The 13,045-nt window shown below is 53.5% G+C and overlaps 2 protein-coding genes across 2 annotated transcripts in view; one reads left to right on the top strand and one right to left on the bottom strand.

The window, feature by feature from the left end:
• The window catches only part of TRAM2 (translocation associated membrane protein 2), an 83,448-nt gene extending 76,341 nt beyond the window's left edge, over positions 1–7,107 (top strand). The window contains exons 10-11 of the mRNA XM_055329571.1: positions 340–503; positions 1,757–7,107. Of these exons, the coding sequence (XP_055185546.1) occupies positions 340–503; positions 1,757–1,830 (238 nt within the window). The 3' untranslated portion in view covers positions 1,831–7,107. The remainder of the gene's footprint in view (positions 1–339; positions 504–1,756) is intronic.
• A 3,856-nt stretch (positions 7,108–10,963) lies between these two features.
• Positions 10,964–13,045, bottom strand: part of EFHC1 (EF-hand domain containing 1) — a 63,251-nt gene continuing 61,169 nt past the window's right edge. The window contains exons 11-12 of the mRNA XM_055329564.1: positions 12,664–12,877; positions 10,964–11,250 (exon numbers count right to left, since the gene is read on the bottom strand). Coding sequence (XP_055185539.1) covers positions 11,179–11,250; positions 12,664–12,877 — 286 coding nt within the window. The 3' untranslated portion in view covers positions 10,964–11,178. The remainder of the gene's footprint in view (positions 11,251–12,663; positions 12,878–13,045) is intronic.

The raw sequence follows: 13,045 nt of genomic DNA, 5'->3' as shown, positions 1-13,045 counted from the left end.
ATCCTAATTCAGTTCATCTGAATTCTTTCACTATATATATGGAGCTTAAATGAGTCCTGTTCTGTGCTACCGGTACGAAAGAGGCCAGGGAGCAGTGTGTCTATGGAGCTGGACGTGCGTCTGTCACCTCCTCCTCCTTGGTCTCTATGCCTCCCCGCCCCCCAATTTGTCACCAGTCCCAAGGTGTGCCAGAGCTGAGGCTGGCTCTGAACCACTCTCCCTGGTACTGGTGGTTGGATAGGGGCATGCTGCTGCCCAGGGTGACGGCCACGGGAGCTGCAGGGTTCCTGCCTGATGTCTCTCCCCCTCGGCTCCTGGGGCCACTGTGTCCCCCCGCAGGCTCTGCGTGCTGCTGCTGGTGTGTGCCGCCCAGGCCTGGCTCATGTGGCGCTTCATCCACTCCCAGCTGCGGCATTGGCGGGAATACTGGAATGAGCAGAGCGCCAAGCGGAGAGTCCCAGCTGCCCCCAGACTGCCAGCCAGGCTCATCAAGAGGGAATCTGGTGAGTGCCAGGCCCACGGGCAGGTAGCAGCGAAGTCTGTCTGGGATGGATGGGGAGGAGCCCAGACCTGGCACCTCAGGCTCTCCCCAGACCAGTCCTGCCGCTCGTCTGTCCTTCCTGGGGCCCAGGCTCTTCGGCTCCTGCCAGGGCCTGACTGGCACGTGGCTGGGCGTGGGCCAGGGCCCCGTTGTGGGTGAGGCTGGCCCTGACTAGGCAGGGAGCCCTCCTGGCCACGGTGGGGCAGGGCAGCAGCTGGGCGGGGAGCTCTGGCGGGAAGCGTGTCCTCGAAGTGGCTTCTGAACACCAGCCAAGATCTGTCGCCTGTTCTCTGCACGGCACAGCGGCTCTGTCCTCGCCTGCCCTCTTGCTCTGCATCTCGGCCTGCGCCTGCCTCCCAGGCCGCTGGCTCCTCCTCTGTCTCCACGAATGACTCAAGGTGACACAGTGTTGGGTGGGCAGCAGGGGTGGGACACCCACTTCTCCTTTGGCCCCGGCCACACACCAGTAACCGCCTGTCCCAGGTCCCAGGCCACTGCCAGCCTGGCCCTTTCTGTCCAGCCCGGGGGCCTGTCTGCACCAGGCTCTGTTCTCTGACTCACCTGCCCTGCTCCAGGTGTGGCCTGCTTGGCAAGGGCTCCTGTGTGTTTGAAGCAGACACGTGCACGGCTGGGTGTGACGCGTCAGGCCTGGCTGGGAGTGGATGTGGGGCGCGAGGCTGCAGCCCGAATGACTTTGAGCAAGCACAGGGAGGGGTTTTCGACAACAATAGAATGACAGCACAGATTTTTCTGCCAGAGGAGTACTGGGCCTCTGAGTAATACCTGTCCCTGCAGCCTCTGCTTCCTCCTCTCCGTTCTCTCCTCCCCGGGAGTGGTTGCTAAAGTGGCTGGTGCCCTGTGGGGCGCCGAGAGAAACAGATTCCACTGGTGGCATCTGTGGGATTCCACCTCGGATCTGGCCCAGCCTGAGGCTGGGGTGGGCAAGCAGACAGGCCCCAGCCTGTTCCTGGGTCACCACTGAATGTCACCTCTGCCCCCTTCCACTAAAGGACAGAGACCACCCACCTCTGGCAGAGTCACCCTGTGGGAAGCAGGACCCCCCAGGAACCGTGTGCTGGTTTCTCTTTTCGGGGGGGAGCCACCTCAGACACCTCCTGACCTGTCCCGTGTGTGCTGCCCCCGCCCCCAGGCCCCTCTCCGTGTGCGTGGAGCGCGGCGGAAACACCACGTCGGTCTGTCCCCTTCACTTCCTAGGTTACCATGAAAACGGAGTGGTGAAAGCAGAGAATGGGACCTCCCCACGGACTAAGAAACTCAAGTCTCCTTGAGGCCAAAGTGCCGGAACAGGGATCCTGTCATGGGCGCCCAGCAGGAAGGTGGGGAGCCCGGCCCCCGCCACTGCCTCCCCCTGCCTGCTCCTGATGCTGCGTCTCAAGCAGCAGGAACCTGTCTTCGAACGGGGCTTTTCTTCTTTCTTCTTTCTTGGTTTTCTCTCCTTCCTCTTCCATAAACCATTCTCAATAAAACCAAAACTCTTCTTCTTTCTCTCCCTCAAGCCACCTCATGTCCTCACCTCTGTGCTGTGTTGGGTTTCTAGAAGCCCAGACTCTCGTTGTCTCTCTGCTTGCCTCCTCTTTCTCTTCCTTCATGGCTGCTTCCCCTGACTTTTCACCGTATTGTGCAATTTTTCTGTGTCTGATTTTTACAATGAGAGGGAGCTCAAATTGCAATCCCAGCCATCCAACACCCAGCATCAGTCCCCAGGACCTGTCAAAGTCAGAAGCCTCGTGCCAGTGAGCCTCCACCCGGGGCTGGTCGCAGGCCCCTGGGGGGCCCCGTGTTGGGGCGAGGAGAGGAGAGACCAGCCCTCTGGGATCATTATCTCCAGGTGCTGATTAACCCAGATGTATGGTTCCAGTCCAGAGGCCTGGTGGCGCCACTGCCCCTTGGCAATGCCGGGGCATTTGACTGTTCGGCATGGCGACCTGTGACTCCTGAAAGGTGGTGGTAACTGTGTTGGGTCCCGTGACTCAAGACTGCTTCCCGGTGGCCAGTCCTGGATGGAGGCCAGTCAGCCCCCACTGTGCTGGGGAGGTGCCGAAGGAGGACAAGCCTTCCCACCCTCTAGAGCAAGAACAAAGTGGACAGGGCAGCAGGCTCTTCTGGAAAGGTAACGGTGGCAGAGGTGATGGAGTGGTCGACCTAGGCCTTTCTTCAGCCCGGGCTGCTTTTTCAACTGTTCACCAGCATTCAAACCCCAATTAAACCACAGTTCACAGAGCAGTCTGGAGATGCGGGTCCTGAAGCCCACATGCAGGCGGCCCTGCGAGGGGCTGGCCTCACGGCCTGCCTTCGTCTCTCTTGCTGCAGGAACACCAAGGTCCCCCCACTGGCCCCTCTGGTGCCGCAGGGAGGGTCGCCCGGCTACTTACCCGCCCGCTCATCTGTTAAGTGGCTTTGGGATGGTGGTCGCCACCCTGTGATGTTTGCTGAGCGTACCTGCAACGTTTTAGGCTGTACGAAAGCAGGACTGACTCAGATGCATCCGCAGGGTAGATGAGCAGACACAGCGGTGCCACAGGGAGGCCCCCGTCCTGCCCCTCACATAGTCCTTCCCTCTTCTCCACCCAAAGACAAGGCCCCCAAGTCTGTATGGGGCCTGGGGAGGACTTCCAGAAGGGGTCAGGCTCTTAGAGTTGTTAAGAACTCTTGAACTCTGTGCTGAGGTGTGGGGAGCAGTTTTCAGTGGGTGTGGAGATGTTGGTGTCATTTGATGTGCTGGTCCTCTATTCTGGTATCACAGTAGAAGCCAAACTTTGGATTATTATCCTCAAAAGGGGAGATGGGCCTTTTCATCATGGCAATTCCCCTTCCCCATGTTGCTTATATCAGAGATAGATTTAGTTTTCCAGGGTCTGCGGGATTTGTACCGAACACCATCGTATACCCTCCCCTCTGTCCAGGATAGGGCTGTGGAAACGGGAAGAGCTACCCTTGGCCTCTGAGGAGCCTTAGGAAGCAGGATGGCATTTTTGGATAGATGCATTTCTCCCATCTTCTCTGACGCTTCTCTGGGCCATAGAGCAGAACGCTGCCAAGCAGGTGGCTTGGTGTCAACCCAGCAGATGAGCCAAGACCCCCTTTAGCCACTTGACCAAATACCCGCACCCAGGCTGTGGTTTTGTTCACACCCCCTACCTTGCCCTGTGAGGCCAGCAGCCTCCACACCTGCCCCATCGGCCACACCGCCCATCCCGGTTCTTCCCTGGCTGCATCCCGGCAGTGTGCTGCTCCCCGCCAGGGGCCACTCCCCCGGGTGAGCCCTGGTTCAGCTTTGGCAGGTACACATGTGCTGCAGGCTGGGAGGTGGGGAGAGCGGCTCCAGGCGTGCTGTCAGACGGCCTCCCTTCTCACATCCATAGACATGCTAAGTATTTGTTGCTAGAGACCACATGGCCTCACGTTCCCTAAGTCTCCTGCAAGCGTCTGGTGCTGTGGCATGTGTGGTTCAGAGGTGGCACCCCTCTCCCACCCCCCAAGTGGCTGGGGCCAACATAGGCTCTGTTTCTTAAAGGATGGGTGTGTGCTGGGCTGAGGGGTCATAAGATTTTTTTTTTCCAGCCATGTCAACACCCCTGAGACTATGAGTAAGGCTCCCATGTCACCAGCCGGGCCTTAGGCACGATTAGAGGGCAGGGGCGAGGAGAGTGACTGTAGGGTGCTTTGTCACCCCACTGGCATCCCCACCACGTTTCAGAGCGGAGCCTGGGCTTGGCAGGCTGGCTCCGAGCAGGTTGCCAGGGGCGGAAATAACCCCAGTGTGTCCTGAGCTGCTTGTGCTGGCTTGTCCTGATTGGGCCACCTTGGCTGTCTTCGTGGGTCTTCAACACGCTGTTCTGTGCCCAGGAGGCCAGGCCAGCTCCAAGTTTGAGAGGCGGGCTCGGCAAGAGCAGGAGAACAGACAGACGCTCATCTACCTCAGCACCAGCCGCCTCTCCCCAGACCTCCCCTGACCAGCGCGGGCGCGGAGGCGGCTGAGCAGGTGGCAGTGGCGGGAGAGGCAGGCCGTGTGGTGGGGCTGGGGGACCCTGTGCTGCTGGGGTTCGGTGGTGAGAGAGTTATTTTACCATCAGGCTCTGATAGCTGCACTATTAATAAGTTACACGTGTTCTTTTTGAAGGTAGGGAAGTTTCTGGAGGAAAGGGGTGCAAGCAGAGCCAGGAGGGGAGCTGCTCCGCCCCCATCCTAGTGCTTTCTCACCCTGTGTGTGCTGGGGGCAGGGGGAGGCCACCAGACCTAAACGGTTGCCAGGAGCCTTTTCTGTTTCTCTCCCAAGGCAGAGCTCACTAAACGTTTCAGAAACCAAAATAGACCTTGTGGCTCTGGCCACTTTGCAGGTGCTTCTCTTGACTGGAATCCCTCGGCACCTAGAGACCCCTGAAGCCTGGCCTGGGTGTTCTCGGGGGAGTGCGCGTCTGGGTTCTCTAAAGACCTCCTTCCTCAGTACCCTTGGGCTTTTTTCCTAAGTGGTGAAGGAGAGGTAGGGGCAGAGGATAGCCCCTCCCAGGATTCCACAGGAGCAAATTCTGTTCCCTGGATGCCTTTTAAAATTTGCGGTGGCTTGCCAGGCCCCATGTGGCTATGGAAGGCTTGGTTTGGATTTCCTTCACAGGTTTTAGCCTTCCTGGTCGAGTGTTCCTCCCCGGCCGCAGGCCTCAGAGACCCAAGGGAACGGACTTCATGCCCAAATGTCGAATGTCACGGCTCCCTGTTCCTCCCTGACGGAGGCAGGACAACAGAGTGGTCTTTATTCCCTCCTGCTGCCTCCCCCGCCCGTGGCCCTGCCCCTCAGTAGGAACTGTGAGCACGACTGGGGACCCGGGTCATTGTCAGATCGTGTGAAACTTCAATAGAGGCCCTCTCCGGCCCAGCTGGCCCCGGGAGGAAGTCTTCACCGACTCCCCTCCCTTCACTCTGGTGTCCCCAGCCATAAAGGGCAGCTGCCTCCCCTCTGGCCCACTCCCTCGCTGTAGAGCGGCCTCAGAAAAGCATTGGGACTTCCACGTCCCGGGCTGACCCTGTGCTCGGTGACCCCTGAGGGCACCTTTCCTGAGCAGACCCTCAGCCTTTTTATGTAAGAAGTGCCTTATTTGCTGCACAGTCTTCCAGCCTTGGCCTGTGCTGGGTGCCCCCCCCCCCACACCCCCTACCACAGCCAGGCCTCGAGCATGGTTTGTCACGTGACCCTGGACCCTGGTACATGTACTCGTAGAGGGGACATGGACTGTGACAGTTTGGCCTCATTGGTCTTAGTCCCCTCCCTCCATGGTGTTGGGGTCCAGAGTATGTTGTAGGTTTTGTTCCTGGTTTCTCCCTCGCGTCGGCTTTCTGGCCCACGTGGGTGGCTGCAGAAGCCCCAACAGCCCAGCTGCAGGCACCTGCACCTCCTACCTGGGGTGCTCGAGGCCCAGAGACCTCGGGGAGCACTAGGCCTCAAGGGGTCAGCACTCCCCCCACCCCGCCCCACCAGATTAAAAAGAAAGGTAGCCTGGCTATAACCTCGTCTTCCCATTCAACCCCCAGCTGATACAATAAACGTGTTTACTTTTACTTCCCAGTCACAAGTGTTTGCTCACAGAGCCTGGGCTGACCGTGGGTCTCATTTGGCTGTTGCAGAATTCCTTGGCGCTCCTAATTCAGTGTTCCCTATGTTAGCAGCAGCTGCCTGCCTTGCTCCTCCGGGTTGTGCAATAACTCTCCCAGCCGGTGGTCTTTCCACGGGCCCCGCTGTCCCCAAACACCCTGCAGTCGGGAAGGGAAGGGCCCCGGGGGAGGGTGGTCGTCATCCCCTACAGAAGAAATGGGTGCCACTTTCCCTTCGTTGCTGTCATTGTCTTCGTCCTGGCTGGGTTTCTGTGGCACTCTACTAGAACACTGTAGCATCACCATATAGTTTAACAAAATTCTGATGAAAAGGAAAAAAAAAAAAAAACCCACCATCCTTACGACGGGGCATTAAATAGGTGTCTGGGAATAAGATCTCTTGTCACACCTGAGATGTCACCGTCGTTCTGCCTAAAAGCATTCTAGAGTTTCTTGTTTGTGTGGAGAGGACGGAGGTTGTTCTGAGAAGCAGCCCTGTTCACCTGCTAGGAGCTGGCTGGGCCTGAAGTACCACCGTTTCCTTGGGTACAGACGCGAGTGTTTATGTGATGAGACCACACACCTCATTTTTCACTTCTTGTTTAATAAACACCTGAAGGATGAGCTGAGGCTGCTGGTGCCATGAGCAACTCATAATGCAAATGTGGACAAGTTGTCTCTTTGTTTTTCTACTTTAGCCTGTTCATGTTATGGACCAAATTTCAACAAGGAACTCAAGGAAAAGTACCTGCCATATTTATGCTTTCATGTAAAAGGTTTTGTTTTGTTTTTTTTTTTTTGGGGGGGGGTTCTTTTTACTTTCAGTGAACTTTTTTCAAAAGCCTTTTCCACAGTTTCTGTCTGGTTTTAAAACAAATTACAGTTTTGTATGGATTTTTTTTAAATGTACATTTTGAAAAATCAACAAATATTTTTGAAATAACTGAATAAAAGGCATAGAATTATCAGTCTAATTGTTAATATTTCCTTTTCTTCCTTTTTAATCTGGATGCTTCCATTTGCTTTCACTTGAAAAATAATTGTCAATTTTAGTCTCATTTACATTGTTTTTCACTATGAATCATTTCTTGTAGATCTTTCTTGAGCTGTATTTGTTCATTTTGGTCATGTGGATGAGGGAATTAGAATCAAGAATGGAGAAAAGTTATCTCGAGTGCTAGGTAGTGATAGGCAGTTTTGAGTCTGTAATCATAAAGCAGAAAAGTGGAAAGGAGTTTTGACACAGGGTTTGCAGACAAGCTCCCCGGGGAAGCACCGCAGGCTCATGCCTGCTGCCTTGTGAGGTCCCAGGCTTAGAGATGGAAGCAGGCATGCGTGTAAAATATTAGCATTGGTGCCAAATAGTATTAGTAATGACGGGGGGGGGGCGGGGGCGCGGATTGCTGGTGTCATTTCTGTGGCCTACTCTTGCCTGCAGCAGTCTGAGCTTTCCAGAGCCATCTTTAGAGATCTCAGGAGAGGAGTGCAGTCACAGGTGGGGGTTTACACCCACCGCTCATGAGGATTCTACAGGATGCGTTCACCTGAGGCGAAGGTGAATGACACCCACAGAGGCCAAGCTCTGGGGCAGACTTGGGTTTCCGTGCCACTCTGCCATAAGCAGCAAGGTGACCTTGGGCAGTAAACCTTTCTGAGCCTGTTTGCTCATCTGTGTTCCACAGTCCCGGAGGCTGTGTACTTGCTGCTTGTTTTTGCAGGGAGTGGTGGTGGTGAGATTTGAGGGATAGTGAGGCTCAGTTCATGGTATAAGTAAAGCATTCAATTTTTTTTTTTTATGAACACATGTACTCAGGTGTCAGCAGGATATTAATGAGTCACTCAACCTAGGGACCCTTGATTCTCTGGAAACATTTAGAGATCTCTGCACCTGTTGGTCCCAAATACCCTCCAAGCCTATAGCTGTGGTCTGATACACCATAATTAGATGGTATTTTCAAGACCTCCTGGTCAGACAGGGTTGGGTCCAGGCCCAGGGCCCGAGCAGTGGCTAACTCGGAGCACTCTTCGCCGGCAGGGCAGCTTTTGCTAGCCCCAAGTGCATAAGCCACTCTAAGGCACCCGGTGCACACTGTTCAGTTAGAGTGGGTAGCTGCACTGTTGGCCTCTGGGCTGGACGCTAGTAGTGAGGTCGCTTGTCTCCCCTCCCTGGTGACCCCTCACACGGGGCCAATGCTCCTCCCTACGATACTGCTTACTGCTTGCTGCAGGCGGATGCTCCGCTCTTCCGTCACCTGAGCCAGGACCCCAGCTGGGTGCTGGGTGGGACTGTCGCCTGGGTGACATCCGATGGCTGGCGGCACCACCGGAATTCACTAGGAGAAGGATATAGGTGTGTGGCTCCTCCACTCAGCTGTCGTGTGGAAATCAGCAGGTCTGAGTGGGGAGCGTGCAACCCCAGCATGACCTGCTGGCTCTGGTCTTCTGGGAAGTGGTCTGTCCCAGGGGACAGAGCAGACAGATCCCAAGCATCCGTCTTGGTTAAGGCTGGAAGCGAGGAGCAGACCGTGAGCTGCAGCAACGTGTGTGAATGCTGCCCGCCGTGCTCGGGACGTCCTCTGGGGCCACGTCTGACCTTCACAGTGGTGCTTACATTTTTTCATCCTGCTCCCCACTGCCATGGGGCTGAGACAGGGAACCAAAGGAGAACTGTCAGACGAGGTTGGACGGGCTCAGAGCCTGGACCGCAAAAGGTGGTAGGAGGGCTTTTTCCTGAGGTCTCCATCTCGGCCACAGATGGAAGGCGGTGGGGATCTCCATGTGCTGCAGTTGGTGCCGGTCCCTGGAAGACTGAGGATCCAAACTTCTGTGACCTTCCCTCTTGCAAGGGCTGTGGGGAAGTTACTGGGGTGTGGTTTCTTGAAAGGGGCTGTAGAGATGCTGTAGGGCTACAAGCTGAGTGAGGGAGGTGCTTTGACAGACTCTGGGTTTGACACGTGTCCCCTGGAGTTCAGAGCATGTGAGATTTAGGGTATCTGATTCCCACCTATGGTGCATCTCCAGGAGAGGGACCAGCTGAGCTGAGCCATCTAGACGGACATACTGGGTCAGGGTGAAGGCCCTGGAAGGGTAAGCCCGTGGGGATCCCCACACATAGGCCTCCAAGGGGATGAGGAGGAACCTGGAGGGAATGTACTGCTGGACCAGGTGCGCTGGGGACTGGGCATCTGTACCGAGAATGGTGCACTGGGAGGTTCCTGTGGGAGAGGGTCCTAAGAACTCACAAAAGCTGCCCTGGGAGAGAGCAAGAGCCAGCCTTTCGGCACATGACATGCTCAAAACCCTGACCCAGATTAGGGCTCCACCTGCCACAGAAATAAGACTTTGCCCTCTTCCTCTTCTGGTATCTCCTCCCTTCCCTTCCCTTCCCAGGTACTGCAAAGGCCAGAAGCAGCGGGACGGCCAGATGGGGGCAAAAGGAACAGAAACCAGAAGGAAGAACAAACCCACTGTACCTATCCTAGCACCCACCCTCTCTCCCTCCCCCTGCCCCGTGTCTCACAAACACACCACACACACACACACACACACACACACACACACACAGGCTTCTCAGCTTGGGCAAGCAGGGTATAGAGCTTAGTATTTTTACCTTAGATTGAAATGGACTTATGAATACTCAGAGCTTAGGCTTCCAATAGTTAAGTGACTGCAGGTAACATTTAAAAATGAGGTCTTGAGATACCGACCTGGAGTAGGAAAGAAGTCACCATATATGGGCTTGCAGTCCTTTTAATAAGCTAGAGGTGGTTTCGCTCCTCAGCAGAAGGAGAATGGCAGGAAAGGTCCCCACCAGCTCTGAGAGGACAGCTGCCCCTCGTTTACACCACTGCCCAAGGGAGGAAGAAGGAGGAATCTGGGCTAGCATTGATAAAGATGGGGGTAGTGGTGGACTTTAACTTGGAAACAGCCCTGGTTCTAAAAAGCTGAGGCAGAGTTCATTAGATAACTAATAACTATTTTTCCTCCCGTCTCAAAACAGGCTCTTGAAAAGCAGCGTTTTTCTATCTATATATATTTTTAAACTATAATTCACATCAAGGAATACATTTTCTATTAGGACCCAGTAAATACACGCTCAGTTGAAACAAAAGTTTCGTGAAACAATGTATAATCTACTATTTGTACCACACTCCTATTCTTTTCTATTCCATTTTTCAAAAATGCAGGTCTACTAGTGAGAACGTGTTTTTCCCTACAATACTGGGGTAAGCAGGCACGTGGTGGTGGGGCGGGGGGCATCGGCTCACAGCAACAGCAGTACTGAGTGCTTATTTCCAACACCCCAAATGGTGCTTCTCTTAGCTTTCCTTCTGCTCTTAATCATTATATACCTGTATTAGGGCTCTCCAGAGAAACAGAGCCAGTGGAATATATGAGTAGAGAAAGAAGTTTATTATAAAGAATTGTCTCACATGATTATGGAGGCTGACAAATCCCAAGATCCGCAGTCAGCAAATTGGAGGCCCTGAGAGCTGACAGTGGAGCTCTAGTCTGCAGGCCAGGCCAGCAGGCATGAGACCTGGGATGAGCCACTGTTTAGTGGGAGTCGTAAGGCAGGAAGAAATTGAGGTCACAGTTCAAAGGCAGACAGGAGGGATTCGCTCTTCCTTTGGGAACGACCAGCCTTTACTATTCAGGCTTTCAACAGATTGGATGTGGCCCACCCACGTCCAGCAGGGAGGGCAAGCTACTTCACTCAGCCTACTGATTCAAATGTTAATCTCATCCAGAAACAGACACACCCAGAAAAATGTCTGAGTCTGGGCACCCCGTGGATCAGACAAGTTGATGCACAAAATTAAGCATCACAATACCCCCTCCTCCCCCTAAATAAAGCACCAATCTTAGCTCTTAAAAGACCCAATTTTAATTTAGACTTAGGTAGGATTGAAATCCAAGAACCAAAAAGCAGAATTTTAAGAGCCCTGTAAACGCCTCTATGAAAAGCACAAGGTGTTTCAAAACGTAGGGCTAACCTCAAAGCCTCGTCCTGCGTGCTCTCGTCAGCCAGGTCAGTTTGAGAAGGCACGCACGAAGTCATAGTAGTTAATCTTGTCTTCTCCGTGAGAGCACAGCCTGATCAGCTGCGGAGAGAGCAGAGAACAGGTGACACAGAGCTGCAGGGCGCGCTTAGCAATAACCATCCGCAGCCCTTGGAAGCCAGGCCAGAGTCCCTATCAGCGGTCTCTAAGATGCTCCTGTGAACCGGGCAGGGAGGCCAGACGTAATCCCCATCTTCAACTTAATGAAGCTGAAGCTCAGAGGGAGGCAATGGCCCGCCTGAGACTTCAGGACTAACATCTATGAGAACATTGTCATTTCTAGAGCACTTTTAATTATTTTTATATTCAAATATGAGCTTTGTCCACCAGTCTGTGCAGAGTAAAACTCCTAAAATAGCAAGCTGCTGTGATCACAGCCTAACAGAAGGATCTAGTTAGGTCACTGCTCACTTGGTCTTAGTCAAAAGGCCGAGAAGCAGTGCATCACTGCTTAAACCATGTCCCCTGATGCTCAACTGTAGAGGGTAGTGGTAGTGACCTGCTGTGGTTACCTTTATGTGTGCAGATCCTTGCCACCCACACCTTCCCCACCTCACTGCCCGCTGACTGCAGTTCCTCCTATGTCAAGGTCACAGCACAAATGACTTAAAAATCAAAAGCGGGCAAGCTGTTAATGTGAGCTTTGGGAAGCTAAATGGGCATTTTCCCAAGTGAACACATCTCTTCTGCCATCTTCGCCCCTCCCTTGCCGATGTTCCAGTATCTGAAAAATCCTCATCTCCAACCTAGGCCCTACAGCACCACAGGACAGACTCCCCTAAATGAGTCACTTCTAAACATCCCCTTTTTGCTAAAAGATCTTTAAGAAGGTCTAACAGCAGTGGTTTTTGTCAGTGAGAGGTCTCCATGATAAGTCATAGTCATTGGCAATTGTGGGAGAAATTTTCTTCTGGGTTCAGGGAAGCTCTGGCTAAAGGGATTTCTAATGAAACCCTCTTCCACTCACTCATGAAAATTCTAGGAGAATGTCCATGACCTTTCTCCATTTGCAGCTGGCCATGTATGTCCCCTTACTGGCAGAAACCACTGCCACGTGGCAGTGGTCACACCTTCTCCCAGGCTAGCTATCCTGCTGGGTAACATAAGCACTGGCTGGCGAGGGGGTCATAGGCTCCTGCTCAATCTAGTTTCCTCTGAGTCTCCCCTCAGGGCTGCCCCTCTTGGATCACCTCTGTAGCCCTCCTTCAACCGGATATGGCTTATCAGCCACTGTGTGCCATCTAGCCCATACCCACTTAAAGAGAGGCCCTTCAGCAGCCATTAGCAAAGAACCCCAATGTGAGAATCCAGGGGAAACATCATAACCAGGGCCAAATAAGAGATCTGATTTGAACATCTTAAATTTTCCTGTTAAGATATACAATTGCCTCTGGAAGAGAACAAACAGGTGTTCACAGCTTCTGCAATCTACCCAGAAGAACAATTCATACTGACCTCCTTAATCAAGGAATCATCAATCGGGAGGTTGAGAGAGTCACAGATTTTAAAGAATCTTTCTTTGTCGACAAATCCTGAAGCTTCCTGGTCATAAATTTGAAATGCTTCGTGAATGTTGTCTTTGCACGGGTGATCTTTCAGTTGCTTCTGGATTGTGTCTATTAATGCTTCCAATTCCTGCACACCTGGAGGATCCTCTCTAGTTTGCTTGCTGTGGAAAGGAAGGAAATACCTGGGCATCTTATTTATTCTTGACCAGTCTTCTCTCAGTGACCAGAGTTCTTCTCTGGTGATGTTGAGGAAGCTTCTAGTGACAAATGGCTTTGACACTGAGCTGACCCGTAACTGACCACCTGCCTACAGGGTTTGCTGATGACTG

Source organism: Nyctereutes procyonoides, unplaced genomic scaffold (genome assembly GCF_905146905.1).
Source record: "Nyctereutes procyonoides isolate TBG_1078 unplaced genomic scaffold, NYPRO_anot_genome, whole genome shotgun sequence".
Taxonomy (NCBI): domain Eukaryota; kingdom Metazoa; phylum Chordata; class Mammalia; order Carnivora; family Canidae; genus Nyctereutes; species Nyctereutes procyonoides.
The sequence above is the reverse complement of the archived record's forward strand: the minus strand, read 5'-3'. Positions and strand labels throughout refer to the sequence as shown.